The following is a 14,690-nucleotide window of genomic DNA, read 5'->3' on the forward strand; positions in this document are numbered from 1 at the left end:
ATGGGTCATCCGTACAGCATCCCCATTGCATGGCAATCACTAAGCATGAAATTTTAGGTTATTAAGTTGCAAAAGAAATTGTTGTCATTTTTTGCAACTTAAATATCCTTGTAAAGATTTCATTTATCCTTCTACTCCACAGCATTGTGATCTATCTCATCTTGCAAGCAGTGGCATCTTAGGCACTCTTAATGTAACATTTAGGTAATGGCAGCTGTTATCCAGTTGACCCAATAAATTCACTGGAATTCTTTACATGGAAATGGTTTTTAAATTCTAATTGTTCCCCATCCCAAGACCCCACTTTTAGGGTTTCCATTGACCCTGTGATCCTCGAGAAATTCTCATTCTAATAGTGGTGCTTCAGATGACTCATTAGAAATGCATTTAGTTTTAGATGCTTTTTTGAAAATCTAACTGAATTTTTTTTGCTGATTCAAAGTGTTAAGTTACTGCCCTTAGGTCTTTATGATATCTTTCATTAAACCAGGGTATAGTATAAAACACTTAGTTTGCTTCTGTGTTTGTCTCTCAACTCTCTTCCAAATACTCTGCATAGAATAGGGCCTGGTTCAGTGTTATTCCCTTCAGTGATACTGTATTTACTGGTACTTTTTGCCAAAATATATGTAAATAGTAATAATAATACATATGCATACATTTTTGACCTCTTCGTTGGCAGGCTAAACAGTGCCTATGAATTCTTTTAGTATACGAAATATGTATTGGGCCCTCCACTCCTATAATCAAAGCCTTTTTCTTTTGAGTTGGTGCTCAAGCATTTCTAACATTCAAGTCGAATTTAAGGAATAACTCAATTAATAAATATTATAATTGAAACCCTAGTCAAAGCTCTTGCGAAAAGTTTTGAGTGAGACTATTGTTATGAAGAATTTACAAGGAAAATATGTGGGGAAATGATACGCAGTGGCTGGGCTCCATTTTCAGTTTCTAGCTACAATGTTGTAGTAAAAATGGGACATTTTTGAGCTCATTTTGACTTTTGGAATTTTAATGCACTGAAATCCCTCGGTTAAAAATACATTTCCACGAGTGACATTTAAGAGTAAGCGAGAGCTGAAAGAGGAAATTAAGGGGTAAATTTTTGTTTCAGGAGTAAATTATTGGATGATCAAGAACTAACTCCTGAGAACAGTAAATGATGTATTACATATCGGGCATAACTTGTGAAAGAATTATTGTGATTAACTCAAGATTATGCACTCATTTCTCTCTAATGGTATCTTGACTTAACACTTTTTACTTAATGACTAATGAGAAAAGAGCCATAAAAATTCTTTGAAAATGTATTCTTAATTTCTGTAATCAGGCATTAATGTGAAATGGATCATGGTGCTTTGGCATGGAATGAATTTCCATGAATTTTTTTCCCACTTAGTGATTCAAAATTTTACTCATTTTTTGTAATGTTATATATATATATTAGTATTTGAGGGAGGTATTTCATGGGTGACGCATCCGCAAATTTGTTACAATATCTGATGACCGAATGGAATGAAAAATTAAAGTATTGTCAATATTTTATGTTGTGATTTAGTAAAGTCTCTAGCTAAACTTTTATGTTGTGAATATCACTCCAGGCTTCCAGTGTTTAGGGCACTCCTAGGTCTCCAATGTTTGAATTATCCCATCCCATTATAGGTAAATGAAAAACTGAGATCCAAAAATTTCTAACTTACTGATTTGAAATAATGTTAAATGTTAACCAATTTTGAAAATGTTTTACAGGGATAATGTTGACATCAATTGACAACTTATGTATGTGCATAGGGTTAAATCTGATCGGGAAGGAATTGATTTTTTTGGGCCATTGTAAAAGTATCATTGATCAAAAATTGACAAAATAACTAAGAGAAAGTACATCGTTAGTTAGTGGATTTAACAGATTTGAGAAATTGCCAGTTCATGGAAGAATTACATGTATATATGAAAGCATGTTTTAGGTTTTAAAGGGATTTTAAAATACCTCGTTTGCACCACAATTGCTTGTCTTCCATTGTGATGCTTAATTTAAATTTCTAAGTCAACCTCAGGTTTTGACAAATGTGAACATTAAGCATTTCTGCTTTTGGAGAGTGATTTATATATATTTATACAAAATTTGATATTTATGGGGATGTTGATGATTGTTGAATATCTAAGATGATCTTGTTTGAAAGGTATAAAAATGGTGTGACATTAATTGTATAAATGGTCAATAAATGCTGGAAACTGTTTAAACTAATGAAGAATATTCTCAGTTTTTTAAATGTACTTGTAAAAGGACATGATTAGTCCTTGTGATGTTTTTACTGCTAGCATATGTTTCTATTACAAATCATTTGGTGGATGGAATTAAAAACATCTGCTGCACAATTTTGTGCTAGATATGTAGCCATAATTTTCAATTTGAAATGCTACCCTAGTGCCTTGAATTACTAAATGCATCTTATACATCATACTAGACTTACTTAGGGTCTGAGATGATTTTGATTAACAACTCCTGCATATAAGGACTACAAATTAGTGTATTACTTGATAGCAAGTACTACATGTTGATAATGTAGAATTCTCTTGATTAGTGAAAGTAGCTCTCATGGAAGATGGGAAAATTGATAAATACATATAATACTTTATAAGAACTGTGGTAATTTTCCCTCATAAAATATACCTTTGCATTATTAGCCTGCAAACCAGTCATTGCAAAGATTCAGTTGTTGAACACTGAATTCTTTTCATTAGCAATAATGGTAATAAATCTCCTCCAGACTCCAATCATGAAAATGCATACATTAATGAATTTGAAATTGTTTCTCAATGATGAATTTGAATTTTCCCACCGTATAAGAATTTAACCGTAGTTGTTTAGACATAGGTTCGGGGTTTAAAGATGTCTGTATCCTTGATTTTATAAGCTGTTCTGGCATAATAACGTTTATTACCATTTTTGTGTATATTGGTAGTTGATAGTTTATCAGATTTAAAATTCATTTAGTGACAATCATGGACCCTATGACCAAATGAGCATGCCAACTCCAGGTAACGGTAAAAAAATGATTGCTAACTAATATTAAGTTTGAATGGAACATGAATAGCTGACAAATAACAAGTGGGTGTAACTGAGTTGGGAAATTGATTGACTCTGTAATAGTGGAAAAAAACATTGTCCAGTTACTGCATAAATAATTTGAAATCAAGGCTGTCTTATGAAGATGATAATGTTTAATGACTTAATATTTATGTGATGTAATGTCCTAGTACCTAACCGGGAGATTATATATTTAATGAGAAATTAATGCATGGGTTGTGTTGTTTTGTTTTGGCAAAATTAAGATCTGTAGTTTTATGCCACATAACATTAAGCTAAATGTTAGCTTAATAGAGTAAATGTGTAAAAATCATAATTGACTGATAATGTATGTAAAATCTTTCATATATGCATGCAAGGTGTCTTATTTTATTAACCTTATTAACATCTAGTTCTTGTTCAAAGGATTTAATTTTATTTCAAGTTATGTGAAGAATATACTATTAAATGATAAAGAAGTACATCTATACATGTACTATGAAAGTAATCATTTCAAAATAATTTTGTTTGTGTTCTTGTTGCCTGTACTTGTCATTGCAGTTTTATTTTACAGCATTGATATTGAATGAGCTTTTGTTTGATGACCATAGAGTAATCTTACGTAAATGTTGATATAATCACAGTAAATGAATTAATGCTTCTAATATTTTAATTGTTAAATTACTAAGAACTTACTTGAATTCAAAATGTAATTTAAGCTTTTGCTGAAATTTCATTTTTTATTTCACTTATTTCTTCAGCACATGCCCTCGGTTATTACGGTAAGTTATGATTTTTATTTTTCTCCTAATGTATAAACATAGTTCACTTTGTGCTGGCCAAAATTTGTGAATAGTAACAAATAGCACCATCAAGTAATTTGATTAATTGGCTATAGAGATTGTTGCTAACACTAGTGCCATACCCATTGGATATTTTCTCTTATGTGTGTGTCATCCCTTTCCAGCTATGAAGATAATTTTGTAACATATAATTAGAATTTTATAGGGGTGTAAGTGAATTTCATTTATTGAAATAACTTAATTACCTCTAACGTTGTAAAATAGTAACGCACCTTCCGGGAGTTTCTCCTTTGCAATATTGGGTGTATCTTAATTATTATTTATGAAGTTCAAATCAGTTTTGAACATAGTGTGAAATATAAGTATTGTAAAATCCTGACAGTAGTCTATTCAAAAGTGTAATATTTCTTATATATAATAAATGAATTCCCTGAAGACAATACGGATGTCTTTGGAAATCTACAGCTCCAAAGGAATAAGTTCATAGTATTGTATCTTATGTGAAAATTTCAAAAGTATGTGTTGCTGAGAGGTGATATTCAAAACAGCATGTTCATATCAACAAATGCTTGCACTATTATGATGGAAAAACTTACAAAACTTTTTGAATCAAGCACATACATATTTATGAATTAACAGAGAGGTAAATATTAGTATTTCTGGTTTCGGGTGCCTGTTCAGTTCCTCCTTCTGAAGTATGCCATATTGTGCTTTTTAAAAATATGCTTGGAAATCACTTTAATATATTTGAACCTATGCCAATAATCTATTTTGGTTGAATGTACCTGAAGTAATTCACATCAGTCACATTTCCTAAGTATCTGTGAGTTAATTTGCCTTGGTATCATTGGTAAGGGTTTTAAGCTAATGCTGAGCTATAATTAATATAGTTGAAGCAGTTGTGAATAATTATTTTAAAGAGAGTCACATAATGCAGGTTTTATTGACAAAATTAGCATGGGACATCGTATATATTTTCTGATTGCTTTAATTTAATTAATTCATTAATACATGGAGATATCCAATTTGCTAAGTTAATTTTATAAGGCATCAAATACAGAAAAAGTCTAGAATATGCAAGAATAAAAAAAGTAGATAATAGCCTTATGAAATACCACATTTGTGTCAAACTATTAATTAGACTGCTATGTTTTTTGCAATAAGAAGTACCCTTAATGGATGAATAGAGTTGGATTTCATACAAATACTTATACTAGTGTCATCATCTTTTCAATATTTTCGGAATTTTGAATTATTCTGGGTTGTCATGTCTGGAAAAGTCAGTGAATTTTATTTGGGTATGTGGAATACTGAGGCAGATGGGGATTCAACATAATCATTAATAAAATTGTTAAGGGTGATAATTTATGTATAATCAGGAATTGACAAATGAAGCTGCCTGATTATTGTTTCATATTATGATGATAGAACATATTTTTAGCTCATAATTTGGAATAGTTAATAATTGCCTTTGAATTTATCATTTTCATTTTATCTCCTTAGTTAAAAGTATTGCTGAGACAATTAAATGCTGTATCATGTATTGAGTGAACTCATTTCCTGTATTTTAAAGACATTAAATATAGGCAGAGTTTATTAAAATAGGAGATGTGCTGCTTGCTGCAAGTTGAAGGTCCAGTGCCCACGTATAGCATAGGTGCAGTCCTTAAGAAAAGAAATGACTTATGGCCTGGAAACTCAGGAAAATCCGGGAGTACTGCAGTCAGAAAAAGGGACGACCCTTGTTGGCAAATTTGCTCAATTTCTATAATCTCAAGTTTTCATTTTGGTATTCTATTTTGTGTGTTTATACATGAAAGATAGGAAAACTTTTTATTTTCAGACATCAATAAAAATGTAAAGAAATTTGTGTGATTTGATGCATTTTGCATAGAGCTAGTTATATTATGTATTTATATACTCATGTTACCTTATAGAGATCATAGCCATTGTGATCAGCATGACTTATAGAAGGTAGGGATTATATTAGCATTTTTTTCATGAAATTGCCATTGAAAATTTTCAAAGCATTCCCTAAAATACAAATTTAAAATGTCTAATCAATTATTAGACAGAGTTTATGTTGGGCTTATAGGATAGGAAATTTAGTTTTGGGATGAAATGGAAAATATTGTGGAATAAATTTTTATAAGAGAATTAAGGAAATGTTTAAATGTGTGCATTCTGCCTGTACAACACTTTTTGTGAGGGAAGATCTCTGATGCCTTAAAAATTCATTTTTAAATTCCTGGCAGCATGTGACTCCAGCTGAAATGCCAACTGCTCTTACTGATATCATTATCAGTTTCTAAATTTAGTTTATTTATGCTGTTTTCTATATCTGACATTGTGAATTACTTTCTAAATTCTCCTAGTGATAGGAGAAGTACTAAGTGCACATCATAGTTTGGGATTGTAGCTTTGTTTAAGATGGGAGAGCAAGGGCAGTGATTGTAATTTGGTATCTTCAGGTATGGCAAACTTAGTCTTTTTTATTTAATATTTTAATGGTTAAGATAGCTTAGAAAGTAGGCTGAACTTCTTCATTTTGCTTGATATTTGACTTGCATGCTTTGGTCATACATAAGAATAATTAAAAATATTTATTACAAATAATTAATGGATTTAGTTTGTATAACCTAATTTCTATTGCATGCAGTGTAATTCAAATATTTGCTGTTTTTTTCTTTCTGATCCTGTATGTTTTATAGAGATGGCATATTTGCTCATTACTGTTACCAACTTTGGATTAATAGGAAAATATATGTTCAGATGCTCCTAAACTATCTTGAATTTCTATGAATATCAGTGAAAGTATTTGCCATTTTTTGTATTTTGTTGAGAAAACATAACTATGGGCAATCTCTAAAATTTTACTCTGAGAAACGTTCTTTCACTTTTTATGTCTCCATTAAAATAATTGAACTTAAATAATTTGAATCAACTATGAGAGAGAGAGAGAGAGAGACTTAGTAATCCTCAATTATTTCCATTTAGTCCACAAAAGTGTATCTGATTTCATTTTTCTCTTCCATTCATTCCAATCAAGCCGAGTACAATCTAAACCCTGCTTTAGAATGGGATGACGAGTTCACAGGTAGGTCGGCAGTGCTGCAATCTCCCTTTGAGAAATGTGTGCACATGTATAATTTAAATGTATTGCCTGCCATTTCCCATTTCGTTATACTCTTTGCTCCCCCCTCCTCTGCCTCATTTGTTCCTCCTCTTTTCCCAATTGCCAGTAATATCAACCAGTAAGTTGTCCGATGGTTGTGGTTTGGATGGAGCTTGTCTTTCATAGAAAACACTCTATTAAATATACATTTGGTCAATAATGTGCATGCTGCCATTTTTCATGAATTACCAGATAGTGATCATTTATTGATTTCCCTAAATTTAAGCTTACAATATGACTTCCTTTGATAATACATACATATTATTGTTAAGTATAGTGTTTTAGATAATACATTCATCATGTGTGTGGAACTTAGATGCTGAAGGTGGCATCATTTTTCAAGTTATTGATGCCAAAGTTTATAAAAATGCTCACTTATTTGTTTAAAGATAACAGCTTTTAAGTTTTTATCTGTTGTAATAGGTAATGTTGTGATTAAGCTTACATGTCATCAAGGAAAGTAACAGGAATTTAAATCAATATTGGATTAACTTGAGTAAAATTGTGGCTGAAAAAATAAAATTACTTTTTTTTGAGACATTGCATGTTTATCCATTCTGCAAGTTCTCACGAAAATATTTGAAATGTTTGAATAGTAAAAGTATTGATGAGGAAAGCAATGTATTCCAAAAGAAACTATTGTAGAACAATTTTTCCATCCGGTGTGTTTCTTTCTTGCTGCAATGAACTTGAGAACCGGATTTCCAAGACCTATTTCTATGTAAGTCATATAATTACAGCCCATTTTCAATTCTATGTGGATTATTCCGGTATTATTTTTTTAAAGAACTTTGTTATGTTTTACTCTGAGGTTGTCGGAACAAGTATTCCATCTGACATTTTGGAGAAAAGATATCTTTGTTTAAAGAAGAGTGCAAGTTCTCTTGCCTGGTAAATAGGTCTGGGCAGCCCAGAGCCACTATTCATTTTCTTATTTTTAAGTGTTATTAGTGGTGATGAACTTTTCATTTCATTAATAAAGCTTGCGGCCACACTTGCATTTTTAAAATTGAATTATTATGTAATTATGGGATTTCCATGTCTTGGAATATCCATTTATTAATTTATTTAGCAAGAAAGTGATCATTCCATAAGGTGATAACTGATTATTAGGACTCATTAATATTTTTATCTAAATAATCATTTTAGTAGTTACTAATTTTTTTGTTTCATTTTTGTCTGAAAACATTTGATTGTATGTTTTTCAGTGTTTGTTATTATCATTAGTCTTGAGTGTATTGTGTACACTGAATATTTTCTTATTCCGTAAAATTCATTGCAAAAATGGTCTTGTTTATTTAATTGGAGATAAATGATTCTTTGATGCAGACTAGTGGTTGTTGTGTATGTGCCACAAAAATGCATGTGTGACCAAAGGCTTAGGCAATATAATGAATTACATTTTGATAGTGTCACATGTTTTTTCATAAAATGTAGTTATGAAACTCCTTTTACTGGAAAGAAGATAGTTTTGAAGTGGCTCGCATGCTCCTAGGCCTATGTTAAGGACATGCTTTTATTTAACAGTCATTCTCTCCACCAACCTGAGGGTGATGCATAAAGCATTTGTTTTTATTTTATGCCCCAAATCTGCTTGAAAACATTAACAATGCAGTTAAGTGGGTTGTAAGATCTGCTTCTGGGTTTTTCTTGGCTAAGTTTATTTAAGGTCTTGCATGATATGCCATAGAAGAAAGGGTAAATGCTCTCGGAATGCATTTGTACATTATTATCTTATGGGCTCTACAATCACAGAATATCTGTGGTTAAACTTTAGGGTGTAAATGTTTATGGAGGTTTATTTCTGCATGGGACTTGAATTATGTTGGTGCTTGCCCTCTTAAATGCCTCATGGGAGAGATGGTATTTATTAAAAGCACACTGAAAGATCCACATTTTTTTAATCATGCCATTAGTAAAAACTTTTCTTTATAAACTCCTCTTTAAGTTATAGATAATGTAGCAGTGTTGTAATGATATCCAATTTGTTGAAGTTTATTTTCTTAGAACCTTTATGATTGCTATGTTATTTTCTTGGTTATTTAAGAAACGAAAGAGAAACTCATGGAAGCTGCGTTAGCATGGTTTTCAATAAGTCGTTTGCTCATTGAACCCTGTAAGACAACTAGTAAAACTGTAATGCTTTTTTTCATTTTCCCATTTTACCTTTACATTTTTGATTTGTTGATTGAAATCTAGTAAATTTTATTGCTAATACCCAAACCGTGTTTGTGTGTAATGCTTAAATGCCATAATAATTTTAGGTCATGGTTGTTATACATGATATTATAGCTGGGAAGGAGGAGTTAGTGCATGGAGTTGTTGATGTTGCATGCTAAGTGATATGCATTAATCGTAATAGTATTCATTTGAAATTAGGAAAACCTCTTGTTTTAGACGATCATTCACACTTAGCTGCATCCTGGCTTGTGATATTATTTAAATGGCACTTTTTTTAATATTAGCAGCAATTGATATAATTTTGTTTTTGGTTATTGTTTCATTAAATTTTTTATGTAAATTACCTGTTATTGTTTATTAATTTATTTGGTTAATTATGTAATTTTAAATTATGTATTATCAATTATCTTTATTTGTGAGTTTGACTAGAAGTTCCTTTTGTAACAAATTGTCCTAATCTTCTTTGGGTGTTCATAACATGGAGTTCAACAACTCTTCTCCCTAATCCACATGAATTAATGTCATACGTTTTACGTCATTAGCTTCCTTAAAAAATTTTTAGTTAATATTAATTAGTTGTAATGTTATATTCTGGTTAAGCTATTTTTATGTATCAGCATCATATATTACATAAACTGTTAGTAGTGTTATTATGTAAGCTGAAAGTTTTAACACCTTATTCTACATCAGAGTTAGCTTTGACATTGTGTTTATGGTTTGCAGAATACAATTGATGCTTTTGTCGATGTCATTCTAATAATTTATGCAAAATTTAAATCTTCTTACAAGCCAAGATATTTTGAAAATATGTACATACTCTGCAAACTTGCTGCTTTTTCAGCTTGATATAACATGTCTAAATCATAGCCATATTAAATAGAAGCAGCTTGTTTCTCTGAGCTAATAATTTTAAGTTATTTGGATTGTAAATGGTGGTTATTTTAAGTAAATATGTAGGTGATTTTATATGATAATGGCACTGTGCATTTGTGAATTCACTGTCATTTTTACGTAAATCAAATGTTGCTTGCCTGAGTGTATACCGTTCATATTCCTTGGTTTTGAAGTTCAATTTTTCTAAGATTCATTAATTTCATAATTTTTTAGAACTACCTCTTTTTAAGTTTTTATGAACTTATACCTTACTAAGGGATTATACTGGTTGTCAGCTCATTCCATCAGGCATATTCATTTGGAACAATTACTCTGTACCTTTCATCCATGTAATAATATCCATTTGTAAACATATTTACATGTCAATATGGAACCCATTTAAACTTTAGTAGCGCTTGCATGTAAGTAATTATGAAGCCAAAAGTTTAAAATATTTAATGAGGTGGGTTATTTAGTTAATGTGGGGAGCTTTTTTTGATGATTGAAACATTTATTGTACTATCATTATTGTTTGTTGATATAGATTAAATATATAGGCTTTGTTACATTAGTTTAAAAGGTTATTCAATCAAATAAACATTTGTTCATGTTAAACCCCAATTTAAAACAATTCCAGTTTTTATTACTCATCATAATTTTTCAGATGAAATATATCATTGAATCAAAGTCGTTGCAATCAAGTAGGCCTTTTGTATATAACTCTCCTTTCTTATTTTCATTTGTGCACATTTTTTGCTTTCACTCATGCTTAACGCATATGATCTTGTTTTCTTTGGCCATTGGTGACCTCAAATTGTACGATTGCATTGTAAAATTTAAGTGAAATACCTCATTATTTCTCAAAATTTCAATTAAATTATTGTTTTGTTTGGTAGAACAACAAATACATGCAGTCCTATGAAAGTTTTGATGAAAATGTAAACAATCATAAGACAATCTTGCTTTAGTGAGATGTTTTGTGATCTGAGTACAGGCAGACCATCTAGATATTGACCAAGTAAATGGTAAATTTGCTCTGCTTTAATGAAGTGAATACTTGCAATTGTATTGAAAAGTGAAACTTATTCATTAAAAAAAATTAATGAAATATAATTCTCAAGATTGACCCTATTCGATGTAAACTCCTTTGTTGATCATACTCTATTTTTAGTTAATGCATACTGTCTTTTTTGGGTATGGATAGCTTTTAATGTCCCAAATTGAAATTGCTATTCACTTCATAGTTGAATTTTATTCTGATTGTAATATTTTAAATGTGATTTGAAGTTCTATTAGATTTTAAATGACATAGCTAGTCTCAATGTAGAAGATATACAATGCACTTCTGTGATTAAGTAGCATAATCTTGGAAAATTTATTGAGGCTAAAAGTTTTAAGTACACAAATTTCATTTAAAATTTATTCTGGTAAATTCAATCTTTTCGTGTAAATATCTATTCTCTAATTACTGAATGCTCGATTAAAGACTCAAAGTTTTAGCACAAATTTGTGGTCTGTGGTTTGAGGTAAAATTTTACTTGAGATAGGTGTGACCATATTTTCTTAGTTACTACTAACATATTGGTTTAGTGTGTCAAAATCAAGGCCAATTCACAGGCAATTTTGTAGGTACTTCCTTCAAGCTTCTATAAGCACTCCTACATATTGTGTGGATGTTAGTATATAAATTCGTAGAAATAGTATCACATTAGAGAGGGTTAGGTTTGGCATAGGCTCTCTTGTGCCCCCAAGAGAGGCTTTGTCTTCCTTCCCCTGGGAGTGGGGCCAGCAGCGTTATTCACCACAGTTATCACTTTTGACGACGTGCCTGGTGGATCGCAAGCGGAGGACGAGGAGGGTGGCTCTCTCGGTGCACACATGGATGGCAGTAGTCGTGGCATGTACCAGAGCAAGCTGCCTCCTGGCATTCTGCCCCATGGCCTACCCCAAGTCAAGGAAGTACAACCGGCCCTCACTTCTGTTGAAGAGGAGGCTGCAGCTGCCAAGCAAGCTCCAAAATCTGGTTTGTTTCACCTCTTTGTATCTTTATATTCCTCTTTTTTTTTAAGAATTATAATTCCTCATTGCAGTTATAGTGCAATGCAATTACTCTTTCTCTTGGACATCTTAGTGACCAGTTTGGTTTGCATAAGATATGACGTTCACAGGTTGAAACATTGTTGATTTTCATATTAAAATATTATTATTAGGAAGTAATAATTTATTAGTAAATAATAATTAATCCTAAGGCTTCCGCGACGTCTATTCGATGAATTCCTGGAAGTAGCATGAATTCAGTAAATAATAATGTATTAGTAAATAATTTTTGCTGCATCAATAGTTCATTCCTCAATTGAGGTTAATGCATAATTTTTTTGTTTATATTTGGAGTTTTTCAATGAAAATATTACCTATACTCCTGCGAAATTTCCATAATTTATTTACTTTATTTCCATTATTTATTTTCTTTGAAGTCCTTTGATTTAGAGCAATATAGAGTCTTTAGAGGAATATGGAAGAGATAGTGGTACTTAACCTTTTAGATCATTAATGAGTTGGTAGGGTAGCTTAAGTTTAAAGCTGGTGTAACTTAGGAGATTTTGTATCACTTGTACAAAAAGGCCTTGACTTTCTATAATAAGCTTCCACCAGGAAATTAATCTTTTTAAAGATGTGTTTTAGCAAGTGTTAAAAGCAGTTGCTTAGTGTTTAAGACTACACTTCTCTTAGATTATTGTATTAAAATGGTGGTACATTATATTTAAGAAATGCAGATTTATTGATACATTCAAACGTATTATGAACAACTGAACATTTTTGGGAGAACTCATTCTGTGCCTTGTCATTGTAAATATTAAAAAATCAGAAAATTCTCTATAGAATAAAGCCAGGAAAAGTCTAGTGTGGTCGGATTTCAGAGTTATATTTTGATAGCTGTGAATCTCAGGGCATATATTTTCAGTATGAACTACATATTGGCTTCAGTAGTTGTATGTAATTAGACTTATCAAAACTCAATCTACACACAAGTAGTTTAAGTGTAAATTAAATAATTAAAAGTAATCAATGAAAGTTTTTTTACTTCTTGTTCTGCTATGGCTATTTCAAATGCTAAATTTTTGTGCATTTCTCAGCAGCAATCATGTTTTTAAATGTCATTGGACAGTTCATAAATCAGTATTTCACATATATTCAGTAAATAGAAAGGGGATTGGGATTGTGCAGTGGCTGATGTACAGGCTTTCCACTGAGAGGGCCCAGGTTCAAATCCTGGAGGCAACAAATATTTTTCAGCGGTATCCCAATCTCTACCTGAGGTGCTTTGTGAAGAGCACTTTGAGTGATTACGATGTCCGTCAGATGGGACAGTTAAATTGCAGACCCCTTGGCACCTTTTGACAAGAGTAGGCTAATACCAACGGCGGGTTTCTCTCCACCGTTCATCCTTTCCTGGCCATCCCTGTTGATCACCTCCAATAAAATTTACTACTACTTCATACTTCTAGTATTTATTCTCCCTCCTGTGGTTGAATATGAATGCTGCTCATCTATTTCAGTTATGCCATCGCCATTCCATGCCATTTTCCTTTATTTCTCGAATTCTTTGTAGTAGCCCCATCTCTTTACTCAGTAAAGTTGGTGCATTGTTTGAAGAAATGCTCTTGTAAGGTTGAATCTCCAATTCCTGATGCATTTTTTTAATGATATTTTGTCATTATATCAAGACATCAATCAAAAATGAAATCAATTTTAAATTTTTTATAAACTGGCCATTTCTCAATCTAAAAATATTCATTGATGACTTAATTGACCAATGTCTCAGATGTCATGTGTTGTTCTCTTGAGCTTTCCATTTTGTGAATTTAGTCTTACTATGCCACAATAGGTTAATAATTTATTATTATTTCATGGCTGTCAGTAGTGCATTGCTTCAATTGTAGTATATTTTTTTATCGGAGTCTAATCTCCTTTGCCATATCCATATTCTTTCCCTAGTTCGAGAGCTGAGTGAGGAAGAGAAACAAACCATTATCCTCTCAGAAGATTTTCAACGCTTCCTGGATCGGACAGGGCGCTTAATGGAGCGAGCGTTGGCGGAGCAAGTTGATATCTACACAGATTACACAGGAGCATCTAATGGAGAAGATGGCGGGTAAGTCCATTGCCTAAAAAATCCATGTTAGTCAGAAAATGAAAAAAATTTTCTTTATATGGATGGGTGAAAATTTCCATGGTGAATCACTGACATGGATTCAAACCCATCTATTAAAAATATTTGGAATTTTAAAGAAGGGAAAGTTATAAATGCAATAAGTATAGAACTGCCCGTCCTAAATTGGAACTCATGTGTGACATTATATTGAACCTTTTTGCACATTTCCTCCTGGTTATGTTGTAGTAGAATTTAATCAAATGTCATGTTCCATCCCAAGTCTTAGTGCATTTTCTTGATTGAAAAATGTGAGAACTGGTGCCTGATAGTGGGGATCATTCTACCGTGTTGACTCAACACATAGCAGTGATGGGCTTATGATAAATAAGAAGTATTGAAACTTGCTTTATTGCATTAAAACTACATTGAATCAAAAAA

The 14,690-nt window shown here is 31.6% G+C and overlaps 1 protein-coding gene across 12 annotated transcripts in view; it reads left to right on the forward strand.

The window, feature by feature from the left end:
- Nucleotides 1-14,690, forward strand: part of sw (short wing) — a 39,199-nt gene that overhangs the window by 14,000 nt on the left and 10,509 nt on the right. For 3 of the 12 annotated variants that reach the window (XM_071588647.1, XM_071588646.1, XM_071588649.1), the window contains 5 exons: nucleotides 3,829-3,849; nucleotides 6,920-6,967; nucleotides 7,740-7,766; nucleotides 11,907-12,122; nucleotides 14,096-14,252. In XM_071588647.1, coding sequence (XP_071444748.1) covers nucleotides 3,829-3,849; nucleotides 6,920-6,967; nucleotides 7,740-7,766; nucleotides 11,907-12,122; nucleotides 14,096-14,252 — 469 coding nt within the window. The remainder of the gene's footprint in view (nucleotides 1-3,828; nucleotides 3,850-6,919; nucleotides 6,968-7,739; nucleotides 7,767-11,906; nucleotides 12,123-14,095; nucleotides 14,253-14,690) is intronic. The other 9 variants (XM_071588652.1, XM_071588655.1, XM_071588653.1 and 6 more) reach the window with 7 other exon arrangements.

Source organism: Hetaerina americana, unplaced genomic scaffold (assembly GCF_022747635.1).
Source record: "Hetaerina americana unplaced genomic scaffold, ioHetAmer1.1.p SCAF_3, whole genome shotgun sequence".
Taxonomy (NCBI): Eukaryota; Metazoa; Arthropoda; class Insecta; order Odonata; family Calopterygidae; genus Hetaerina; species Hetaerina americana.